The sequence below is a fragment of the Globicephala melas genome, chromosome 1 (assembly GCF_963455315.2).
Source record: "Globicephala melas chromosome 1, mGloMel1.2, whole genome shotgun sequence".
Classification (NCBI taxonomy): Eukaryota; Metazoa; Chordata; class Mammalia; order Artiodactyla; family Delphinidae; genus Globicephala; species Globicephala melas.
Genome location: NC_083314.1, coordinates 134,468,949 through 134,486,735, shown reverse-complemented (window position 1 = coordinate 134,486,735; position 17,787 = coordinate 134,468,949). Strand labels below are relative to the sequence as shown.

The window sequence follows — 17,787 nt, the reverse complement described above, 5'->3', positions numbered from 1 at the left end:
CCATACTATTGATGTTATTGTGTTACTGTCAGTTTCTTCATGTCTGTTAATATTTGCTTTATGTATGTAGGTGCTCATATGTTGTGTGCTTATATATTTAAAACAGTTATATCTACTTCTTGGACTGATTCCTTGATCATTATGCAAGCTCCTTCTTTGTCTCTTGTTATAGTCTTTGTTAAAGTCTATTTTGTTTGATATAAGTGTTGCTATCCTGGCTTTCATGTCCATTTACATAGAATACCTTTTTCCATCCCCTCACTTTCAGTCTGTGTCTTTAGATCTGAAGTGAGTTTCATGTACGCTGCATATGTATGGGTCTTGTTTTTGTATCCATTCAGCCACTCTCTGCCCTTGTTTGGAGTATTTAGTCCATTTACATTTAAAGTAATTATTGATAGCTATGTAATTTTTGCCATTCTATTACCTGTTTTGGGTTGTTTGTGTAGTTCTTTTTGTTCCTTTCTTCTTCTTTTGCTCTTTTCCCTTGTAATTTGATGACTAGCTTTACTGTTGTATTTGGATACCTTTTTTCTTTTCTTTTTTTTCTCTGTGTATCTATTGTAGTTTTTTGCTTGGTTATTACCATGAGGTTTATATATAGCAATCTCTATATATTTATATGATTGTTGTAAGTTGCTGATTTCTTAAGTTCAAACACATTTTAACAACCCTGCATTTTTCTCCTCCCACCACGTTTATTGTTTTTGACATCATATTTTACATCTTTTTGTTTTGTATATCCCTAACTAGTTATTGTGGATGTAGGTGGTTTTACTACTTTTGTCTTTTAACCTTCCTACTAACTTTGTACTTGGTTGGTTTACTACCTTTATTGTATATTTGCCTTTACCAATGAGGCTTTCCTTTTGTAATTTTTATGTTTCTAGCTGTGGCCTTTCTTTTTCATTTAGAGAAGTCCCTTTAACAATTCCTGTAAAGCTGGTTGGTCGAGCTGAGCTCTTTTGGCTTTTGCTTGTCTGTGAATCTTGATCTCTCCATCAAATCTGAGTGAAAGCCTTGCTGGGTAGAGTCTTCTTGGTTGTAGGTTTTTCCCTTTCATTACTTTAAATGTATTATGCCACTCCCTTTTGGCCTGCTGAGTTTCTGCTGAAAAGTCAGCTGATAGCCTAATGGGAGTTCCTTTGTAGATTGTTGCTTCTTCCTTGGCTGTTTTTAATGTTCTCTTTATCTTTAATTTTTGCCAATTTAATTACTATGTGTCTTGTTGTAGTCTTTTTTGGGTTGGTCTCATTTGGGACTCTCTCTGCTTCCTGGACCTGGACGTCTGTGTCTGTTTCGTTTCCCAGTTTAGGCAAGTTTTCAACTATTATGTCTTTCATACATTCTCTGCTTTTTTTCTCTCTCTTCTTCTTCTGGGACCCGTGTAATGTGAATGTGAGTCATTGTGCAGAGGTCTCTTAAACTGTCCTTGTTTCTTTTTATTACTTTTTCTTTTTCCATTCAGGTTTAGTGATTTTTCACTACTTTGTTTTCCAGCTCACTGATCCATTGCTTATATCATGCAGTCTTCTGTTGATTTCTTCTGTTGTATTTTTTATTTCAGTTACTGTATTTACCTCTGTTCTTTCTTCTTTGTATTTTCTAACTCTTTGTTACAAACTTCTAACTTCTCTCTCTGTTCATCCGATCTTCTTCTGAGTTCTTTGAACATCTTTATGATCATTACCTTGACCACTTTATTGGTTAGATCGCTAATCTCTGCTTCCTTTAGTTCTTCTAAATTTTATCTTGTTACTTTATTTGCAAAATATTTCTCTGTTTTCTCATTTTGCCTAATTTGCTATTTTTATTTTTATGTACTTGGTAGGTTGGTTATGTTTCCAGTCTTGGAGAAGTGGCCTTGTATAGGAGACATCCTATGCGTCCCAGCAGTGCACTCCCCTGTAGTTACCGGAGCTATATGGTCTAAGGGTGCTTCCTTTGTGGGCTGCATGGGTCCTTCTGTTGTGGTGAGCTGGCTACTGTGGTTGGTCTGGTAGGCATGACTGGTCCCCAGTCTGTTTCTTTGTCAGGCCTTGTCTTGTGCAGAGGCTGTTGGCTGCTGGTTGGTGGGGCTGGGTCATGAGGCACCTGACTGCAGAGCCCCAGAGGGTCCTGGGGCTAGCGCTGTCCCACTGGTGGGTGGGAACTGGGTTCTGGTGTGGGGCTGGGGCGTCCTGGATCTATTATCAGCCTACTGGTGGTCAGGTCCATTTTCTGGCATGGCTGGCTGCAGGGTCTGGGGTGTCCCAAACCTGATTTTTTACCCACTTGTGTGTTGGGCCAGATCCTGGGGAGGCTGGCTGAGGGGCCCAGGATATCCTAGAGCTGGTGTTGGCTTGCTGGTTGGCAGGGCCAGGACCCAGTGTGTCCTGTGGGTGGTGTTTTTCTGCTGGTTGGTGGGCTGTGTCCTGACATGACAGGCTGTGGGGCTATGGTGGTCCTGGGTCTGGTGTCTGCCCTCTGATGGGTGGGTCCGTAGCCCATGGGATTCTGGTGCTGTTGCCCACCCACTAGTGTCTGAGGTCCTGGGGCTAGTGCCAGCCCACTGGTTGGTAGAGCTGAATCCTGGACTATCTGGCTGTAGAGCCTGGGGATTATAGAGCTGGTAGCAGCCTGTTGGTGTGGGGGGCGGGGCGAGGCCCAGATGGTCCTGGGGCTAATGCCCGCTCATTGGTGGGTGAAGCTGGGTCTCAGAGTCTTTGGTTGTAGGGCCCTGGGGGTCCTGGAGTTGAGGTGGTGGTACACTCGTGGGTAAGGCCTGGGCCCAGGGAGTTCTGGGGCTGGTGACTGCCCACTGGTGGGTGGGGCCAGGCCCTGGGTTCTCTGGCTGCAAGGCCTGGCAGTTCTGAGGTTAGTGCTGGTGCACTGGTATGTGGGGCCAGGTCCTGGGCCCTCTTCTATACAGCGCAGGTCCTGTGGCAGCTGTGGGCTCGGGGGAGGGGGGTCTTAAGGTAGCTGGCCTGCTGGTGTGTGAGCCTGTGTCTCTGCCTGGCTAGTTGCATGGCCTTTAGGAATCACATTACAGGTGGTGACATGCTGGTGGGAGGGGCTTGGTTCCAGAGATAATAAGCGAGAGGGAGGAGTCCAAAATGGTACTTGACAGCACTGGGGTCCTCGCGGTAGAACAAGCTCCCCAAAATGGCTGCTGCCAGTGTGTATGTCCCCAGGGTGAGCTCCACTTGCCTCCTGCCTCTCTGCCAAGACCAGCAGGTAGGTCTGACCCAGACTCCTTTGAAATTACTGCTTTTGCTCTGGATCCCAGAGAGTGTGAGGTTTTGAGTGCGTCCTTTAAGAGTGGAGTCTCTATTTTGCACAGTCCTCTTCCTCTCCCGAAAGTAAGCCCCACTGGTTTTCCAAGCCAAATCTTTTTGGGGGCTTGTTTTCCTGGTGCAGGACCCCTGGGCTGGGGACCCCAGTGTGGGGCTTGGACCCCCTTGCTCCTTGGGGAGAAACCTCTACAACTGTAATTATCATTTTGTTCGTGAGTCACCCACCTTGGGGAATGGGTCTTTACTAAGTCTCTGCCCCTCCTATCCGTCTTCTATGTTTACTTCTTTATACCTTTAGTTGTAGAAGATCTTTTCTGTTGGTCTTCCGGTCTATAATCAATAGTTGCTCTGTAAATATTTGTAATTTTTGTATGCCTGTGGGAGGAGGTGAGCTCAGGGCCTTCCTACTCCACTAAAGAGGTGCACCCAGATGCATCTTCTGTGCATTGCTGAATTTGATTTACTAATATTTAGTTGAGGATTTTGCAGCTATGTTGATGAGAAATACTGGTCAGTAGTTTTCTTTTCTTGTAATGTCTTTGGTTTTGGTATTGGGGTAATGCTGACTTCATAGAATGAGTTTGGAAGTATTCCCTCTGCTTCTATCTTCTGGAAGAAATTGTAGAGAATGGACATAACTTCTTTCTTAAATGTATGGTAGAACTCAGTGACGCCATCTGGGCTTGATGCTTTGTGTTTTAAAGGTTATGAATTATTGATTCACTTTTAAAAATAGATACAGCCCTATTCAGATTGTCTGTCTTCTTGTGTGACTTTTGGCAGACTATCTTTCAAGGATTTGGTCCATTTCACCTGGGTTATCAAATTTGTGAGCATAGAGTTGTTCATAATATTTCTTATTGTTATTTCCATGGGAGCTGTGCTGATGCCTTCTCTCTCATTTCTGGTATTAGTAATTTGCGTCTTCTCTCTTTTTTCTTAGTTAGCCTGGCTAGAGGCTTATAGGTTTTATTGATCTTTTCAAAGAAGCAGGTTTTGGTTTCATTGATTGGTTTCATTCAATCTCTATTGATTTTTTTTTCTGCCCTAATTTTTATTATTTCCTTTTTTCTGCTTACTTTAGATTTAATTTGCTCTTATTTTTCTGGTTTTCTAAGGTGGAAGCTTATGTTATTAATTTTATATTTCTTTTCTAATATATGCATTCAGTGCTATAAATTTCCCTGTAGCCATGTGTTTGTTGCATCCCACAAATTTTGATACTACTTTTTCATTTTCATTTAATTCAAAATACTTTTCAGTTTCCCTTCTTTGACCCATGAGATTTGAGATTTCTTCTTTGACCCATGAGAGGTATGTTGTTTAAGCTCCAAGTATTTTGGGATTTTTAGGCTATCTTTTCATTTTTGATTTCCAGTTCAACTCCACCATGGTAAGAGCAAACATTGTATGATTTTGATCCTTTTAAATTTGTTAAGGGGTGTTTTATGGCCCAGAATGTGGTCTGTTTTGGTGAATATTCTGTGTGAACCTGAGAAGAATGTGTAATCTGCTGTTGTTAGGTGATGTAGTCTGTAGCTGTCTAGTCTGTAGCTGTTTCCCTCCCCCCACCCCCCCACAGAGGCCCCTTGGAGGGATAGCCTGTAGTTGTTGATTGATGCTGCTTTTGAGCTCAATTATGTCATTACTGATTTTCTGCCTGCTGAATGTGTCCATTTCTGATAGAGAGGTGTTAAAGACTCCAGTTATAACAGTGGATTATTCTATTTCTTCTTACAGTTTTGCCTCACATATTTTGATGCTCTCTGGATATCTTTTTTTAAAACTTTTTATGGATATCTCTTTATTGTGATAAATATAGGTCATAATATGTATCATCAACAGATATTTGTGTCTGCTAGCACTCCTGTATGCTAGGTGTGAGGATATAGTAGTGAACAAGACACATTTTCTGCCCTCAAGGAGTTTATTATCTGAGAAATAATTTTGTAAAATGCTTGTTACCTCAGGCTTGCCAATATCTCTTGTGAATATGAAAAATATATTAAATTCCTTTAATGTGCATTACTTTGATCTAGTAAGGTTGAAAATATTTTCATATGTTTATTGGTCCTTTTCTTTTGGAATGCTTGTCTTTTTTTTTTTTCCTTTTTTTGTGATTGATTTTTAAGAGCTCTTTATATATTATGGACATTAAAGCTTTGTCTATGCAATATGAATTGGATTTTTTTCTTAATTTATGAATTGCAAGTCAACCTTGTTAATGCTTTCTTTTTCTTCTTCCTGTACAGAAGTTTTCTTTTTTATGTGATTACATTTTCCTTTCTGATTTCTAGTATTGCATACCGTGCTTAGAAAGGTCTTTTCTACAAGACTGTTAAAAATATTTAAATCAATACTTCCCTGCAGTATGTGCAAACATGCCATGTGCTTGCATTTGCATTTAATTCTGTGATCAGTCTAGAATTCATAATGTGTGAGGTAGCTTTATTTTTAAACTGGCTAGCTTATTATTCCAGTACTATTTACTAAATCAGCTATCTTTTCTCACTGATGTGAAATATCTCTTGTATCAGTCACTAAATTCTCAAATATATTTGGATTTATTTCTGTACTCCCTGTTATGTTTTACTCAGTGTCATCCTTTGCTAATAAGATCAATAAATTTAAGTATTAACTTAATTACTGTAGTTTTATAATGTGTTTTAATATGCAGTAAGGAAAATCCTTTCCTCATTAGGAATTTTTGGTTCCTTTTTAAAGTGTTTTAGTTTATAGTACTTTCTAATATGGTTCGAGGGATCACCTTTCAAAATCGTCTCTGCTCTAAAAAGTTAGGATTTTTAGAAACAGCCATTTAAATTTTTGTTATGGAAATAAAGTGGGTTTCTGTCTTTATAGAAGATTAGAATTCAATTTTAGTTATATGGAAAGTAACTATACTGAATTGTTAAACTAATAACAGCTTAGTTAATTTGACCTTATGATAATAATTTTATTCTTTTCATGTACTCTATATAACAATGACAATAAATGAATTCTTATAAAATAGTTGAGATGTTCCAAAAACATTTCAAATGTTTCAAGTTTGGGGTAAATTACTCTGAGTAAATAGTCTATAAGTAGCAGGAGTTTGAAGTAAAAATAACAGTAAAAGAATAATTTAACAATTTATTGCACTCTGAGTTCCTTGAGGTTAGTATATTGGTCTCATTAATTTCTGTATCTGTCACAGCATCTTACCTTGGTTATTTATTTATTTATTTATTTATTTAGGAGTCTTTATCTAATATACAGACTTTCCCCATAGAAAATGTCTCATTTTGTCTTCATTTTCCCCCAGCACACTTGAAAGGCATGTTGACTTTCACACTGTTGCTAAGGACTGTCCAGAGTGTTCCTGGTAGCTGGTATTGGGAACCCTTTGAACCAAGGTCCTCCCTGTGGCCTACTTTCTTTCTGACTTGGAAAGAAAATACATGCATGTACATTCTCTTATTTTTATTTTTTAATTTATTCATTTTTATTGAAGTATAGTTGATTTACAATGTTATGTTATTTCAAGTTTACAGCAAAGTGATTCAGTTATACATACATACATAGGTCTATTTTTTCAGATTCTTTTCTCTTATAGGTTATTACAAAATATTGAGTATAGTTCTCTGTGCTATATAGTAGGTCCTTGTTGGTTATTTCTTATAGAGTGGTGTGTATATGTTAATCCCAAACTCCTAATTTATCCCTCCCCCGCCCCTTTCCTCTTTGGTAACCATAAGTTTGTTTTCTTTGTTTGTGGGTCTGTTTCTGTTCTTTCTTTTTTTTTTTTTTAATAAATTTATTTATTTTTGGCTGTGTTGGGTGTTCGTTGCTGCCTGCAGGCTTTCTCTAGTTGTGGCGAGCGGGGGCTACTCTTGGTTGCAGTGCATGGGCTTCTCATTGTGGTGGCTTCTCTTGTTGCAGAGCACAGGCTCTAGGTGCGCAGGCTTCAGTAGTTGTGGCTCACGGGCTTAGTAGTTGTGGCGCACAGGCTCAGTAGTTGTGGCACACAGGCTTAGTTGCTCCGCAGCATGTGGGATCTTCCCGGACCAGGGCTCGAACCCGTGTCCCCTGAATTGGCAGGTGGATTCTTAACCACTGCACCACCAGGGAAGCCCTGTTTCTGTTCTTTATGTAAGTTCATTTGTATCATTTTTGTTTACATTGCACATATAAGCGATATCATATGATGTTTGTCTTGTTTCACTTCATATGATAATCTCTAGGTCCATCTATGTTGCTGCAAATGGCATTATTTCATTCTTTTTTATGGCTGAGTAATATTCCATTGTATATATGTATCACATCTTTATCCATTTATCTGTTGATGGACATTTAGGTTGCTTCCATATCTTGGCTATTGTAAATAGTGCTGCAGTGAACATTAGGGTGAATGTATCTTTCGAATTAGTTTTGTCCCTATATATGCCCAGGAGTGGTATTGCAGAGTCATATGGTAGTTCTATTTTTGTTTTTTTAAAGAACCTCCAGTCTCTTCAGTAAGTGGTGCTGGGAAAACTGGACAGCTACATGTAAAAGAATGAAATTAGAACACTCTCTAACACCACACACAAAAATAAACTCAAAATGGATTAAAGACCTAAATGTAAGACCGGATGCTATAAAACTCCTAGAGGAAAACACAGGCAGAGGGACTTCCCTGGTGGCACAGTGGTTAAGAATCTGCCTGCCAATGCAGGGGACACAGATTTGATCTTTCCAGGTCTGGGAAGATCCCACATGCTGTGGAGCAACTAAACCCGTGTGCCACAACTACCGAGCCTGCGCTCTAGGGCCTGTAAGGCACAACTACTGAGCCCGCGTGCCACAACTACTGAAGTCTGCACGCTCTAGGGCCTGTGTGCTGCAACTACTGAAACCCGTGTGCCTAGAGCCCATGTTCTGCAACAAGAGAAGCCACTACGATGAGATGTCCGTGCACCACAAGGAAGAGTAGCCCCCACTTGCCACAACTAGAGAAAGCCCACGTGCAGCAACAAAAACCCAATGAAGCCAAAAAATAAAATAAAACAAAACAAAACAAAAAAAAAACCCCAAAACATAGGCAGAACACTTTTTGACATAAATCGCAATATCTTTTTGGATTTGTCTCCTAGAGTAATGGAGATAAAAACAAAAAGAAACAAATGGGATCTAATTAAATCAAAGTATATGCACAGCAAAGGAAAACATAAACAAAATGAAAAAACAACCTACAGATTGGGAGAAAATATTTGCAAATTATGTGACTGACAAGGGATTAATCTCTAAAATATACAAATAGCTCATACAGCTCAATATAAAAAAAACAAATGACCCAATCAAAAAATGGGCAGAAAACCTAAATAGATATTTCTGTAAAGAAGACATACAGATAGCCAAAAGGCACATGAAAAGATGTTTGACATTGCTAATTATTAGAGAAATGCAAATCAAAACTGCGAGGTATCACCTCGCACTGGTTAGAATGGCCATCGTCCAAAAGTCTACCAACGTTAAACACTGGAGAGGGTGTGGAGAAGAATGGACCCTCCTGCACTGTTGGTGGGAATGTAAATTGGTGCAGCCACATGGAGAACAGTATGGAAGTTCCTTACATTCTCTTATTTTAAACATTTTGTATTTAGAAGATTCATGGTTGGTGGCTTTTTAAAAATAAACTTTATATATGTTTTTTAATATTCATTCATTTGGCTGTGCTTCATCTTAGTTGTGGCACATGGGATCTTCATTGTGGCATTCGGGATCTTTTTAGTTGTGGCATGTAGGATATTTAGTTCCGTCATGTGGGCTCTTAGTTGCAGCATGCGGGATCTAGTTCCCTGACCAGGGATAGAACCAGGGCCCCCTGCATTGGGAGCTCGGAGTCTTAACCACTGGACCACCAGGGAAGTCCCTAAAAATAAACTTTTTAAATTCTAAAAATTACGTGTGTTCTTTGTATAAGATTTGGAAAAGGTGAGCAATAGTGATAAAAAAAAAAAGTAGCCATACGCAATTTGTCAGGGAAACTATTGTTAGCAATTTGGTATACTTTTTTTTACTCCTTCACCTCCCCCTCAGCCCCCAGATAGTATTGTGTAGTACATAAAGTTTTAGATTTTGCATAGTGTTTCCCCATTTTCACAGACTCTTTGTAAGCATTTTTAATGGATATATAACCCATCATGTGGATGCACTATATATAATCACACATTTTATAAACTTTTCTCCTTCTTGCTTTTCCAAATTTTGTTAAATAATGCACTTTTGGGAGGAAATTTTTTTCTTTATTCTAGTTGTCAGTTAAAGAATTCTAATTACAGCAGGTAAGACTACTGCTTATTTTTCATAATTTATCAGTTCACTGATTCATTTAATAAACATTTTGAGAAACAATTGTGTGCCAGGCAGAACTTAAGGACATTTGAAAAGTTTACTGTCTGGTGTAAGAGGCAGGTAAGAAGCAAGTTATTACAATACAGTGTGATGAGTGCTGTGATAGAGGAAGACATAGGCTCCTAAGGAGCTAAGAAGAGGGACTTCTGTCTTAGTTTGAGGTTGGGAGGAGGGTAAAAATTTTACTAATCTTACCAGAGGAGGAGAAACTTAAGCTGGGTCTTAGGGACTCATGATAATAAGACAGTCAAAAAGTGAGGGTGAGCAGGAAGGCATTGTAGGTGGAGGGAAGAGCACATGCAAAGGCATGGAGGTATTAGCATGTCAAGTTTAGGAAGCTTTAATATTAATATTAAAAATGGCTTTAGTATATAGTGCATGTGAGGGAGTGGCAAGAGAGAAAGCTGAGTAAGTGGGCAGATGTGATTTCATGAAGGACTTTGAATATCATCCTCAAGGCTGGGGTGCCATCATGGATGAGGCAGAATCCTTGAGAAACATGTTTATAGCTCTAACTCTTCATTTGTATATCAACAATTCTCAAATTAATAGCTCTCACCCATACCTCACCTTTGAGCTCCAGAGCTATATATCCAACTGCCTTGTTGCCCTCTCTAGAATGTCTAGAATGTAAGCATCATGAAAGCAAGTATTTTACTCCCTTTGCCCTAAGCTATATCTGCACTACCTAGAACAGTGCCTGGCAATAATTTATCGAGTGATTAAATAAAAATGAGTGATTCCCTACTATATCTCAGAGCCATCTCAAACTCCACATAAATCCAATTCATGATCTTCTCCCTCTAACCTGCCCTTCTCCTAATGCTCCCTATTTTTTAAAATAATTTTTAAAAAAATTTTATTTAGTTTTGGCTGTGTTGGGTCTTCTTTGCTGCACACGGGCTTTCTCTAGTTGTGGTGAGCGGGGGCTATTGTTCGTTGCAGTGTGCAGACTTCTCATTGCCATGGCTTCTCTTGTTGTGGAGCACAGGCTCTAGGTGCGTGGGCTTTAGTAGTTGTGGCACATGGGCTCAGTAGTTGTGGCTTCTGGGCTCTAGAGTGCAGGCTCAGTAGTTGTGGCACATGGGCTTAGTTGCTCCGCGGCATGTGGGATCTCCCTGGACCAGGGATTGAACCGTGTCCCCGGCTTTGGCAGGCGGATTCTTAACCACTGAGCCACCAGGGAAGTCCCCCTAATTTAATGTTCCCTATTTAAGTGATTGGCACCAACTATTTAATTTCACAAGCCAGAAACCTGGGTGTATCTTTGACATATTCCTCTTTCTCACCTTTCACATCCATTTTCTCACTGAGACCTAATGATTTCTTGACGTTTCTTCATATGTCCATTTCTCTCCATCTCCACTGCTCTAGTCCAAGCTACCATCTCTCTCCTCATTCTGTACAATAGTAGTAAACTTTCACCCTTTACTCTTGTCCCTTTTCAATCTGTTCTCTGTGTTGGAGTCAAAAAAACCAAACAAACCCACAAAATCTGATATTCCTGTTTGGAACCAGTTGCTCTTTGGATAAAGAACAAAACCCTTAACATGGTCTACAAGGCCCTGTGTGCTCTGGCCACTGTCTAACCCAATAGCCACATCTCATGCCACTTTTTTGGATTCTGTTCTTAGTTGCATTGGCTTTTTAAATTCTTCCAGTGAACCATGCTTTCATCTGTCACAGTTATAATGTATAATTAGTAGCTTCTAATACATATTATAAAATGGAATGCCTATTGTCAGAGAAACAAATGTATCAATACCTTTGAGTTGATATTTATAACCCTGAAAGGGTAATGTTCTGTGTAGCATTCTTTTCTTGAAAAGAAAACTGTTTGTGAATTATTTCAAATAAGCTCAAACATTTTCAGTTATAATTTGTTCGTCTTTCAGATTACATATCACGTATCTCAGTTTTCCCTCAAGTAAGTTAAATACTTATAAGCTACATTTATTCTTATTTTAAAGTAAGAAAACATTGTCTTGTAAATTTAAGCCATTTGATTTTTTAAAAAGTGCTGCAGTAGGAAGCAAGGATGTATTGGAAATATAGGAAATGCCTTAATTAAAAAAAAAACTAGGCTTTATATGAAAGTAGTGACTTAATCAATATAAGTGGAAGCCTCCATTCTGAAGATAATTGCCACTTCTTATATGATTTCAAATCACACTCTCTGATTACACATGAAACAAGTCTTGAATAGTCTCATCAAAACTGACTTGTGTTACTAAGTTATTGTTCTTAATTGTGAGTGTCTGGGGGAGTTTATTGTTTGGTTTTGTGTGATAATTTTTATTGTTGTATATAAAATATGCAACAATAAAATATATTTTGTAATTAAAATATTTATAGAGTATATTGTATTCTATTCTGTAAAATGAAAAATTGGTTTGCTCATTTCCAATTCAAGTTGTATTTAATCACTTAAGTAACTTTAGCAGATAGTGCACCATATAATACATACTCATTACTTATTTTTCTTTAACTTCTTTTCTTTATGTCAGAACAAAAGTCTAAACTTACAGAAGAATGCAATCAAGTGATGGCTTTTTCTTTAGAATCTGAATATGGAGGCCACAGGAACAGATGAAGTTGACAAGCTGAAAACTAAATTTATATCTGCTTGGAACAACATGAAATATAGTAAGTATCAAGATTTGAAAATTGTATAAATCCAAAGAAATATTTGAAGACATGTATTATCTCCTGTATTAAGTCACTGACAATTGTTGAGATTCTCTTTGAATGAAATATTTCTGTAAGGAATGTAGATAAGAATACTACCTGAAGAAAGAGCCAAATACCATCATAAACATTACTTAGAAACTCAGGCATATCATGTGGTCCTTTAAAAAAGAAAATTCCAAAGAAGATAGAATTTATTCAGGTGATGATAATACCTCAGGTTTTCAGACTCAGCATCAGGCAACCTCATGTATGAACCAGGAAGCAAGCAAAATAGACCTCTGAACGCACAAAGCAGACCATTTAAAGTTCACATGCTGATGCGTATGACTTTCTTCTAGGAACACACTCAGATCCTTATTTCTATAACTTAGTTACTCTTGATTTGCATACAAATCCAATAAGGATCATATGGTGGTTTTGAAGCCCACTTAAGACTAGAAACAAATTGGAGATGAAAAATCCTTCAAAGATGGAGAAATACTCAGCAGAACCAGTTTCAACCGGAAGAAGTTCATATCCATAAGATAGGAATGATAAAATTTAGTAAAACCCCTTAACAGTGTAAATTCAAGTAAAACACAATTGGCTGTTGGTTCCTGGTTCACTGGAAGTCATGGCCAGCTAGCTATTTAGGCAGTTAAAACTTGATAATAACTTGACATTGTATTTTGAAGATTATAGACATTAATTTTTTGAAAAATTGAGATTTAAATCATATACTACTAAAATTTACCTTTTTAAAGTGTATGATTCAGTGGTTTTTAGTACACTCACAGGAATGTACAACCATCATCACTATCTAATTCCAGAACATTTTCATCACCCCCAAAGGCTACCTTGTACCCATTAGCAACTACTCCCTATTCCTCCCCACCTCTCTCCAATCCCTGGCATCCACCAGTCTACTTTTTGCCTCTCTGGATTTGCCTATTCTGGACATTTCATATAAATGGTATCATATAACTTGTGGCCTTTTGTTTTTGACTCCTTTCACTTGACATAACGTTTTGAAAGTTAATTCATGTTGTAGCCTGTATATATCAGTACTTCATTCTCTTATACGGCTGAATAATATTTCATTGTATGGATATATCACATTTTCTTTACCCACTCATTAGTTGATAGATGTTTGGGTGGTTTCCACTTTTTGGCTATATGAATAATGCTGCTATTAATATTGTATACAAGTTTTTGTGTAAACATATGTTTTCAGTTCTCTTGAGTATATACCTAGGAGTAGAATTGCTGGATCATATGTTTACCCTAAGTTTAACTTTTTAAGGAACTACTAAACTGTTTTCCAAACTGTTTGCACCATTATACATTCCTACCAGAAATGTTTGAGGGTTTGAATTTCTCCACATCGTCAGCAATACTTGTTAATATCTATCTTTTTAATTAGACCCATTCTAGGGAGTGTGAAGTATCTCACTGTGAGTTTGATTTGCATTTCCCTGATGAACATATGAAGTTAATCTTCTTTTTATGTATTTATTAGTAATTTGTATATATTCTTTCAAGAAATGTCCATTCAAATCTTTTGCATGTTTTAAAATTGGGTTGTCTTTTTATTATCGAGTTGTAAGAGTTCTTTATATATTCTAGATAAAAATCCCTCAGCAGATATATGATTTGCAAATATTTTCTCCCATTCTTGGATTGTCTTTTCACTTTCTTCATAGTGTCCATTGAAGCATAAAACTTTTACTTTTTGATGAGGTCCAGTTTACCTATTTTTTTTCCCTTTGTTGCTTGTGCTTTTGATGTTGTATTTATGAAACTGTTGCTTAAATCAAGGTCATGAAGATTTGCACCTATTCTTTAAAGAGTTTTTATCTTTTTAGCTCTTATATTTAGGTCTTTGATCCATTTCAGGTTAATTTTTGCATATGATGTGAGGTAGAGGTTCCACGTTATTCTTTGTATGTGGCTATCTGGTCTCAGCACCGTTTGTTTAAAAGAATATTCTTTTTCCATTGACTGGTCTTGCCACAGTTATCCGAAATCAGTTGACCATAGATGTAAGGATTGATTTCTGGACTCTCAATTCTATTCCATTAATCTGTATGTTTGTTCTTATGGTAGTAGAACATTCTCTTGATTACTTTAGCTGTTTGTAAAATTTGAAATTGGAAAGTATGATTCCTCCAACTTTGTTCTTCTTTTCCAAGATTGTTTGACTGTTCTGGATTCCATGCATTTTCCATATGAATTTTTGATCCTCTTATCAATTTCTGCAAGAAATCCAGCTGGGATTTTTATATAGATTTTAGTGAAATCTGTAGATCAATTTTCAGAGTATTGGCATATTAACAGAGTATTGCCATATTAAGTCTTCCAATCCATGGACATGGGATGTCTTTCCATTTATTTAGGTCTTTAATTTCTTTCAATGATGTTTTGTAGTTTTCTGTGTGCAAGTCTTGGCACTTCTTTTGTTAAAGTTATTCCTAAGTATTTTATTCTTTTCAATGCTATTTTAAAATGAATTTTCTTCATTTCATTTAGACTCTTCATTGCTAGTATATAGAAATACAATTGATTTTTGTGATTTGATCTTGTATCTTGTAAACTTGATAATCTCTTTTATTCTAATAATTTTTTTGGATTCTTTAGGATTTTCTGTGTGTAAATCATGTCATCTGCAAACAGAGGCTTATGTTCTTTTTCAACCATTTAATCTGATGGATAGGTTATGTGGTGAAGATTTCATTTATAAGGTCTGAACATTGTCATACAGGTACTCAACACATTTCAGTAGTGACCTAGGAATTGTTATTTAACCTATTATTTACATATGTGTAGCTTTCCCTATCTAGATATTTAAGTGGACATCATAAGATTATGGTAATCCCTAATCTCTGAAGAACAGATTGTTCAGGGTAACTACATGTTCTAGATAGTTTTAAGTTATAGAGTAGTATTTTAGTTTTATTTTTATTGGTGAAAATTATTCTAAAATGTTGAATGTATTTTCATTGTTTAGAGTCTGTGTAGTATGGATGGTTTAAGAAGGATTAAAATCGATTGAGCACCCACTAGTATGTTGTAGTTTATGTACCTTCTCATTTAAATTTCATCTTTCTGAGTTAGATATCTTTCTGAGATTTAAATCTAATATGTTTCTAAGGTATTCTTTTTTTGAAAATTAGAAAACTGAGATTAGGTGACATATTCAAGGTCATATATCTAGGTAAGTCTTGAAACTTGTATTCAAACCCAGCCTCCCTTGCTCCCTATTCTTGCTGTTCTCTGAATACACTGAACATAATTTAGGAATACTTTTTATCAATGTCAATATTATTATATAAAGATGGAACTAGAAATGGCATAGCACTTAACAAAACTGGACCTTACTTTCTTTTCAAAAATGTTTCATTTTTGCTTCCCCCCCCCCACATTTACATGTCTTTATGAGGTATGTAAACTTGATTTCCTTTTTAAAATATTAAGAAGTAAATCATCCTTCTGGGTGTTTCTGTTCCTCCAGAAAATCATTATTATCTCTACTATTTCTATGCTCTTTGGCTTGTTTGCATCTTTTAAAGCCTGACTTGTGATTTTCAGATTGCTAACTTAATGGACTATCGGTTTTTTGGTAACATTTTGTTTATGGTAGCTAGACTCCAAAGACGGTCCTCAGTGAATCACATCTTGTGTTGTCTCTTTTCTCATATGAATCTGGGCTGGCTTGTGTCTCATATCAACCAATAGAATGAGTTAGAAATGAAGCTATGTCAATTCTAGCCTAGCCATTAAGAGACAACTTCTGCCTGCTGTGTGCAGTATAACTCATTGCTCGTGTAAAATGTAGATCGTTGTAGAGCCTCAGGCTCTGACTTGTCAGATTCACCTTTCTTTTCTTTCGGAAGGACTGGTGACTGGTAAGAGGGTATACAGGTAGAGGGTAAAGCATAGGGAGAAAGAGAGAAGTTCCTCCTTAAAGGTTTTTTGTTTGTTAGTTTTTGAGGTTGTTTTTATGAAGTTCTTAGGATTTGCTTTGGAAATACTGCCTTTTGGGGAGAGGGAATTGTTATCATTTTGGGGATTAGAATCATTCTCGTATGGTACTAAAAATACTCCTATGGTACTAATAATACTCCTATGAAACAATGTCTGTAAAGCACCTAGCTTAGTTCCTAGTGTAAAATAGATGGTAAGTAAATACTATTTTCCCATTGGAGTTCAGAGAAGAGAATGAGAGATAGGTGGGAAAAGGAAAAGATGTCTTAGAAGTGTGTGTTTGAGTCAGAAGAAGAAGATTTAAGTGGATTTAAATGGGCTGATATTGGGGAGGATATTTTTGTTATGGAATAGTATGAACCAAATAGTAAAGCCCACTTTGAGTATAGATGAGAAGTAGTGGAAAAGATGGCTGTAAAGGTAATTTGTATCATATTGTGGAAAGTCTTTAGTATCACAGAGAAGTTCATTATAAATCTGTTAGGTAATGAATCATTGAGGATGGTTTTTGAGCAGACAAGTTACCTAATCAAAGCTGAGCCACAGGGAGATTAATTTGGCAGGGATATGTGGCATATGCTAGAGTGGGGAAAAACTGATTACAGATAAGCCATTTTGGGGGAGTATTGCAGTAATCCAAAGCCTGATTACTGTATTTGACTTTCCATTCTTTCTTTTTTTTTCGGCTGTGTTGGGTCTTCATTGTGGTGCTTGGGCTTCTCACTTGCAGTGGCTTCTCTTGGTGCGGAGCACAGGCTCTAGGCTTCAGTAGTTGCAGCATGCAGGCTCAGTAGTTGTGGCACGCGAGCCCTAGAGCATGCGGGCTTCAGTAGTTGTGGCATGTGGGCTCAGTAGTTGCAGTGCGCAGGCTCCAGGGTGCGCGGGCTTCAGTAGTTGTGGCACGCGGGCTCAGTTTTGTGGCTCGCGGGCTCTGGAGCACAGGCTCAGTAGTTGTGGTGCACATGCTTAGTTGCTGCACAGCATGTGGGATCTTCCTGGACCAGGGATCAAACTTGTGTCCCCTGCATTGGCAGGCAGATTCTTAACCACTGCAGTACCGGGGAAGTCCCTCCATTCTTTATTTTTCACTACCAAACTCAGATACTTGCATGATTTTTATTATAAATACATATTTTAATTTACTTGTTCTTTATGCTTATTTGTATTATAGTACTTAAGGGAGCACTTTCAAAAATATCACTCATTTAAAATTTTGTAACAACTCTGTTAAATATAAATGTTGGCCTGCTTAAGACTAGACCTAAGTCTCTTAACTCCCAATTTCAGATTCTTTTTATTTATATGTACTTGCATTTTAGGAGCTGCTTTAAAGTCTGCCATTAGCACTCAGAAATTTCATACACTTAGGAATATTCAGGAATGTAATGGACAAGTACTTTTCTTAGGAAATTGAGAACTATTAATGGCATCGTAAAAAACCAAAAGGATAGTTCCTTTTAGATATAGACAGTTTAGTAGGAAG

At 37.4% G+C, this 17,787-nt stretch overlaps 1 protein-coding gene across 8 annotated transcripts in view; it reads left to right on the top strand.

The window, feature by feature from the left end:
- The window catches only part of ATG4C (autophagy related 4C cysteine peptidase), a 136,024-nt gene that overhangs the window by 13,191 nt on the left and 105,046 nt on the right, over positions 1 to 17,787 (top strand). For all 8 annotated transcript variants that reach the window (XR_009565142.2, XR_009565140.2, XR_009565136.2 and 5 more), the window contains exon 2: positions 12,158 to 12,296. Coding sequence is in view for 1 of the 8 variants with exons in the window: in XM_030865807.3 (XP_030721667.1) it covers positions 12,221 to 12,296 (76 nt within the window). In the remaining 7 variants the exon portion in view is untranslated. The remainder of the gene's footprint in view (positions 1 to 12,157; positions 12,297 to 17,787) is intronic.